At 50.8% G+C, this 7,606-nt stretch overlaps 1 protein-coding gene across 1 annotated transcript in view; it reads right to left on the bottom strand.

The window, feature by feature from the left end:
* Positions 1–3,197: 3,197 nt before the first annotated feature.
* The window catches only part of TBXA2R (thromboxane A2 receptor), a 35,056-nt gene continuing 30,647 nt past the window's right edge, over positions 3,198–7,606 (bottom strand). The window contains exon 3 of the mRNA XM_031947881.1: positions 3,198–3,714. Within this exon, the coding sequence (XP_031803741.1) occupies positions 3,445–3,714 (270 nt within the window). The 3' untranslated portion in view covers positions 3,198–3,444. The remainder of the gene's footprint in view (positions 3,715–7,606) is intronic.

Here is a 7,606-nt window from a genome sequence, read left to right as displayed (position 1 = left end):
GCTCAGCCCCTCAGCCCCAGGCACCAACCCAGGCTCTGAAAGCTGCTCCCCACAAGCCAGCTCAGCCTCCAGGCAGCCCCCAGAAGCCAGGCCAGCCTTCTGAGCCCCCCAGACAAGCTCAGTGCTCTGGCCACCGAAAGCCAGCCCAGCCCTCTGCTTCCCAGGCCCAGATCCCTGGCTCCCAGAAGCCACCCCAGTCCTCTGCACCCCCCAAACAAGGTCCTGGCTCCCAGAAGCCTGCTCAAGGCTATCACTCCCCAAAGTTATCCTGGGGAACCTGTCCCCAGAAGATGGTGCAGCCTGCTGAGCCCCCCAAACAGGCTCAGGGTTCTGGTCCTCAGAAACCAGCCCAACCTTCTGATACCCCCAAACAGTCCCCATCCTCTGGTCCTCAGGAGCCCGCCCTGCCCGCAGGGGCCTCAACACAGAGTCAAGCTTCTGATCCCCGCAAACAGGCTCAGTGCTCTGCTCCTCAGAGTGTGGTCCAATCTTCTGAACCTTACCCAAAGGCTCAGTGTTCTGATTCCCCAAAACAGGTTCAGTTCTCTAGCTTCCAGAAGCCAGCTCAGACCTTTGACTCCCCCAAACAGGCTCAATGCTCTCACCCTCAGAAGCTGGAAAATACCCTGGATCCCTATAAATTAGCACAGTCAGATGAACCCCACAAACAGACCCAGGCCTCTACCCCACCAAAGTTGGCCCAATCTACTAATTTCTCAAAACAAACTCAATTATCTGATCCCCAGAAGTTAAATCAGACTTATGACTCCCCAAAACAAGTTCACTTCTCTGACTTGCTGAAGCCAGCTCAATCTTCTGATCCCCCAAAACAAATTCAGTTCTCTGACCCCCAGAAGTCAGCCCAGTCTTCTGACCCTCCAAAACAGGCTCAGAACTCTGCTCCCCAGAAGTTGACTCATCTTTCTGAACCCCCAAAACAGGATCAGTTTTCTGGCCCCCCAAAAGTGACCCAGCCCTCTGATATTTCAAAACAGGTTCAGTTTTCTGGTCTGGTAAAACCTGATCCCCCCAAAGAGGCTCAATTCTCTGGTTCCCAGAAGCCAGCCCAGTCTTCTGATTTCCCCAAACAGGTTCAATTCTCTGGCCCCCAGAAATTGGCTCAGCCCACTGATACCCCCAAGAAGACCCAACACTCTGCCCCTTCAAAGTTGGCTCAGACCACTAATTCCTCAAAACAGGCTCAGTTATCTGGCCCCCAGAAACCAGCCCAGGTTTCTGAGTCTCTAAAACAATCCCAGCACTCTGCTCCCCAGAAGTTGGCTCAGCCGTTGGACCCCCCAATACAGGTTCAATTCTCTGTCTCCCAGAAGCCCTCCCTGCTCTCTGACCCCCCAAAACATTCTCAGTGCCCTGGCTCACAGAAGTCAGCCCAGTCTTCTGACCTTCCAAATCAGGTCTCACAGTCTGCTTCCCAAAAATTGGCTCAGCCCTCTGGCCCCCCAAAACAGGTTCAATTCTCTGGCCCCCAAAAGCCTACTCAGTCCTCTGGTTCCTCAAAACAAGTTCACTTCTCAGACCTTCAGAAGCCAGTCTTGCTCTCTGACCCCACAAAACATGCTCAATATCCTGGCCTTCAGAAGCCAGCCCTGTCTTCTGATCTTCCAAAACAGATCCCGAGCTCTGCTTCCCAGAAATTGGTTCAGACTTCTGAGCCCCCAATACAGGTTCAATTCTTTGGTTCCCAGAAGTTGGTTCAGCTCTCTGACCCTCCAAAACATGGTCAGTGTTCTAGCCCTCAGAAGTCAGCCCAGTTTTCTGATCCAAAACAGGACCAGCATTCCACCCTCCAGAAAGCGGTTCAGCTTTCTGATCCCTCCAAGCAAACTGGAGCAGCTCAGCTCTCTGGCCCCCCAAAACAGGCTCAATTCTCTGGCTCCCCAAAGCCAACCCAGCTCTCTGACCCCTTAAAATATGCTCATTGCTCTAGCCCTCAGAAGTTAACCCAGTCTTCTGACCAAAAACAGGACCAGATACTGGCTCAGCTCTCTGATCCCCCCAGACAAGCTCAGCCCTCTGGCCCCCTAAAGCAGGCTCTGTTCTCTAGCCCACAAAAGCTGGCCCTGTTCTCTGACCCAACAAAACAGGTTCAGTGCCCTGGCCCTCAGAAGCTAATTGATACCCCAGACTGCCAGAAATTGGCACAACCCTCTGATCCCCCAAAGCAAGCACAGGATTCTGTTCCCCAGAAGTTAGCTGTGACCATTGAACCCCAGATGCCAGCTCCCAAACAGGCTCAGAGCTCTGGACCCCAAAAGCCAGCTCAAGTCATCAGCCCTCTGAAGTTGGCTCAAGACCCCAGCCCTCAGCTGCAAGCTAGACAAAGCCCCTCCAGTGTGGGCACCAGACGCCGGCCCAGTTCCCCACACAATCCCCTGATCCCCATCCCCCTAACCCGGGCTCCTCCCCTCTATCCTCCTTCAGGGCCCCCCAAACCTCGCTCTGGGATCCGGGGAGCCACTCCTACTCCTCAGGGGTCCCTTCCTAGTCAGGGTGGTTTATCACAGACCCCTCCCCAAAGTGGTTCTGTCCCTCTTACCCAGAGTGCCTGGGTCCCAGGGAGCTGGGGCCAGGGGCCAGGAGGAGACATCAGAATCAAGTGGAGCAGGGGAGGCCAGATGGAAACAAGGGGTTCACTTTCCTCTAGCTCTGGCCTCTGCTGAGTCTTTGGCTCAGAGACCCATAAGGGCTCCAGAACTGGGGAGAGGAGCATTTAGGTCCCCCTTCTGCCTGTACCTCGAGGCATGTGGAGATTAAAAGTAATTCCTATGTCTGGATGTGTCCTTACTGGCTACAGGAAGAAGGCCGGAGGGGGTTGAGGGTAGGGAGGGTGTGGGTATGGGTGGGTACTTTCTAGGTCTTTCCCTGGGGAAAAAAGGGCAAGAACTCCGGTTTGGGGTTCCGGTTCTGCCCCTGCTTGCAATTCACTGGGGGACAGTCCTGAGCACAGGAATCCAGCTCCCGCTTCTCTGTTCTAATGCAAGTCCCTTTCCGGCCTTGCTTCTGTGACCCGGATCCCCCCACCTTGGATCGGGCCCACCCGGGCCCACCAGGGCCTCCAGAGTCTGCCCTTCTTTTCCTTCCATTTAGAGCAGGGGCAGCTAGTTACAGAGCTAAGGTGCTTCCTGCCCCCGGCACACCCGTAGCCCCGATCAGGCAAGACTTGATGGAGACTTGGGAGGGAGAGCGAGGGAGTTTAATCATCAGGAGAGGCGGATGTGGGGGCGAGCACAGGTCACCAGGGGCCCGGGACCCTTCCTTTGACCCCGCCCCCCGCCCCGCTCCCCCCCCTCTTCCCCCCGGGTCACAAGTCCACAATGCAGCGTCCGCTTCACTTTGCTAAGCCTGAATCGGGCTGGTCTGGGCGCCGGCCCCTCCCCGACGGCCTTGGTCAGCTCCGGCCAGCGCGGGACGTTCCGAGCCGGGCTACGGTAGCCGCGGCTCCCGGGTGCTCTTGGGCTGCAGAGTGCGGGAAATGGCGGGATCCAGAGAGGGGATGGAGCGCCGGACCGTCAGCCGGGGATAGATGCGCTTCAACACGGCCCTGCGGAAGAGGATGTAGACCCAGGGGTCCAGGATCTGGTTCCAGGTGGCCACGCGCAGGTAGATGAGGAGCAGGCGTTCCGTGGGCCGCGGCAGCTGGCCGCTGGGGAGCATCACAGGGGGGCTCTGAAGGACCGTCTGGGCGATGAAAACCTGCAACGGAGGGGAGGAATGGGTCCCGCGGGCTCCCGCGCATCCCGGGCTGGCCGCCCCGCCGCAGCTCAGTCCGGGGTCCGCGGGTCTCTCCCCGAGGGATTCTGGGAGATGGGGAGACGGTTCCTATTCGGAAAAAGCAAGTGTTAACTCTCCCCCCAACGCCCACCTCAAGATCCTGGGAGTACCGGGCAGAGCTTCGGACCCCGGCCAGGAGACCCGGTCTGCAGGCCCGCTTCTCCCACTGCCTGGCTGGGGCACCCCAGGCAAGTCTTGTGCAAAGGTCCGTTGTGCACCTGAGGAATCGCCCTCTCGGGGCAGAGCACCGGGTTCAAATCCTGCCTGACTGCCACTATTATCTGTGTGACCGTGGGCAAGTCCTTTCTCCCCTTTGGACCTCAGTTTTCTCATCCGTAAAATGGGGAGGGGCTTGGACTAAAAGATTTGGAAGACACTTTCCAGGTCTAGATCTATGCTCCTAGGGAGCTGCAGAGGCGGGCTTAGATTGGATGTCTGCCAATTAGCGGGGGCTAACATGGGAGAAAGGGCTGCCTCAGGCACGTAATTGGAGTTCTACAAGCAAAAACTCTGGCTTAAATAGTACATATATCGTATTATTAATATATTAACATCATCAGTTAACATAATTATCAACTAATGGTAATATATTGATTATCAATTTAATATTAACATCAAAATTAATTATTAATATATGATATTAAATGTTATGCATTTCTGTGTATATGTATGTATACATGTGTGTGTATTGGAAAGGAGGTTCTTTTCAAGCGTGGGCTGGGCCTGATGGTCTCTAATGTTTCTTTCGGCTCCCCCTGTTCTGTGGGTCTCATTTTCCCTGACTACAAAATGAGGTCCCTCCCAGCTCTGACATTCTGCATTCCATGTTCTAAGTTCCCTTCTAACCCCGACATTCTGTGTTCCCTGTTCTTGGGTCCCTCTTAGCTCTGACATTTTCCAGGCTAGACGCTTTCCAAGATCTCACTTTTGTGTTCTCAGGCCCTAGGTTATCATTAGCAGATCTCGCCTATGTTTTCATGGTCTCGGAGGATGAGGAGAATCATGGGTCCCTCCCATGTTTCTGTAGCCCACCTGGCTGTGTTCCCTCATGCATGTTTGGGGCATGAATAAATTATTGTACATGAATGTAATGAAATATTATTGCTCTGTAAGAAATGACCAGCAGGATGATTTCAGAGAAGTCTGGAGAGACTTAAAGGAACTGATGCTGAGTGAATGAGCAGGACCAGGAGATCATTATATAATTCAACAAGACTATGTGATCAATTGTGATGGACTTGGATCTTTTCAACATCGAGGGCATTCGGGAAATTCTAATAGACTTGTGATGGAGAGAGCCATCCAGAGAGAGCACTGAGGGGACTGAGTGTGGATCACGGCATAATATTTTCATCTTTTTTGTTGTTGTTTGCTTGCTTTTTTTCCTCATTTCCCCCCTTTTTATCTAATTTTTTCTTGTGCAGCATGATAAATGTGAAAATATGTATAGAAGAATTGCACATGTTTAACCCATACTGGATTACTTGCTATCTAGGGGAGGGGGGAGAAAATTTGGATTGTGGTTTTGCAAGGGTGAATGTTGAAAACTATCTTTCTATGTATTTTGAAAATAAAAAGCTATTATTAAAAAAAGAGAAAACCAAAAACAAAATACATATAGGATATATCAGAGCTCTATGATGGCTCCATGAAGGGGTGCTGGGGGAAACGTCCCCACCAACCCCCCCAGAATATTCTCACCTAACCCAAGCACACGTGTGGGGAACACGTGTGTGTATGTTTTTGAGAGACATGAAGCAGTTATATAGAATGAGAGCTCAATCAAGGGCTTGTTTTGGGGAGGGGCTGGAAGGGGTTCTTTGGGATGGCGACATGACACCCAACTCATTCTCTTCCTTGGATGCCCCTGGAGCTTTCAGTGCCAGGCACTGGCACAGCAGGCAGGGAGTCTGGACCCCAGGCACCAGCTGAACCCCGGGGGAAGCGTCGAGTTTCTCAACTACAGCTCATAGCCAGGAAATGCATTTCCCCCCAGCCTCCTGGGACAGCCTCCCTCCGGACCTTGTCGATAAAAACAGACAGGGAGGAGAAGCTGGTGTTTGTGTGCTCCTGAGGGAATAAAGGGCCCGGGCCCGTGGCCTATCCTCAACCCAGGCCTTGTGTCCGCTTGTACAGACGTGAGTTTAGCTTTAGAAAACCTGAGAACCCAGAACATCAACGCTTGGATGACCCTGAGGACACGGAAGGTCAGAGCTGGCGGGGGGAAGCTCCTTCAGCTCTGACAAAGAGGGTCTTATACTGTACCTCTGCTTTGACCCTGCCTCCTGCCCTGCTGCCCCTCACAATCCATGTTACATCCCCTCTGCTTTCCCAAAGGTTCTTTTTCTCTGTCCCATTCTCCTTGACTTCTCGTTAGCACTGGATGGTCCATTGACTTCCATCATGCTCTCCTCTCATGGTTCTCTGATTGATCCCTGATTGATCATCTCTCCTTTATTGATTCTTTATCCTCCCCTCCTATTCCACAGCACAACATCTGGTGGTTCTTGTGCCTGGGGCAGCCCCCACTGATTAAGTGGGATGAAAACTGTCTTAGAGTGGATTTTTTTGAGGGCTGGGGAGAACACAAGATGAGTGGATATCCTTTCTCCCCACACAGTCGAGGCTAGATCATGTGGGTTTGTGATTTTTTTTCCTTCTGTGGGAGCACTTGTGTATAAAGTACCATTATTATCAGTGGGGGAGGACGTCTCCTCAGCCAGACCCGAGTCAATGTCAAGCCCCTGAACAGCCGGACTTGCACCTGGAGCAAAGCCTTGATTACCCCTCCCTAGTTACAGACCCTCTTATCTCTTCACAGTCTTCTCTGGGAATCCATATCATCTGAGGACATGACTCTATCCCCTCCCCAAAACTCTATTTCCATATTTTTAACTTCTCTTGGATATCTCTGCCTGGACATCCTGCTAGCACCTCAAACTCGATATGTCATTTTCTTTCTCTCCATAAATTCTCTCTATCTATTAAAGATAACACCAATCTTTCAATCAACCTTGGCTTAATTTATTTTTGGAGGCAATCGGGGTTAAGGGACTTGTCCAGGATCACACAGCTAGTAAATGTCTAACGCTGGGTTTGAACTCAGGTCCTCCTGATTCCTGCGCTTTCCACTGTGAAACCCAGCTGCCTCTCCTTAAACAGAATTTATTACTAGTAACTGAATACCAATTCAATCAAATGCATTTTCAACTGATTTTATATTTTAAAAATCACTTTTTTCTTATTTTTGGCATTCTATATTGCCTTAAGCGCTGATTTACCACAATCATCCTAGTATGAGAACTTATCTCACTGAAGGGATCATATTACATTTAATTTCAGTACAAGTTTTGATAAAATCAAGTCTGGATTTACAATCACCCAAGGTAATCATTCAAAAATCTTCTTTTCCCCAAAGATCATTAGCTACATATTGGTATAATTTTTGATATTTTCCTCGACTTTTTTCCTAGTTCTTCCCTCCTTCTATTGCTTTAATCAGTTGCTATGTTCCATCTTTTCTATCTCAGTGATATCTCTTACATATGGTTCCTCCTTTGGGTTCTCATGAGTTCAGTCCCTCATCTCAACTCACTTAAAATTGTCAGATCTTCCTCCCTGGTTTTCTCACCTTCTCTTCAATCTTTCTTCACTAGTGTTCAATAATTGTCCTTTACATTTCTATGATGAGATCACTCCTCTTTCCAAAAAGTTTCACTGCCTTTTGCCTACAGAAGAAAGTTTAAACTTAGGACCTTCTTCTTATAGGCTCTCACCCTTTGCCTTCCCTTATTCTCCTTCTCTTCCTTTATTC

The sequence above is a fragment of the Sarcophilus harrisii genome, chromosome 1 (genome assembly GCF_902635505.1).
Source record: "Sarcophilus harrisii chromosome 1, mSarHar1.11, whole genome shotgun sequence".
NCBI lineage: Eukaryota > Metazoa > Chordata > Mammalia > Dasyuromorphia > Dasyuridae > Sarcophilus > Sarcophilus harrisii.
Note: the sequence above shows the minus strand (reverse complement) of the source record. Positions and strands in the feature narration are given on the sequence as shown.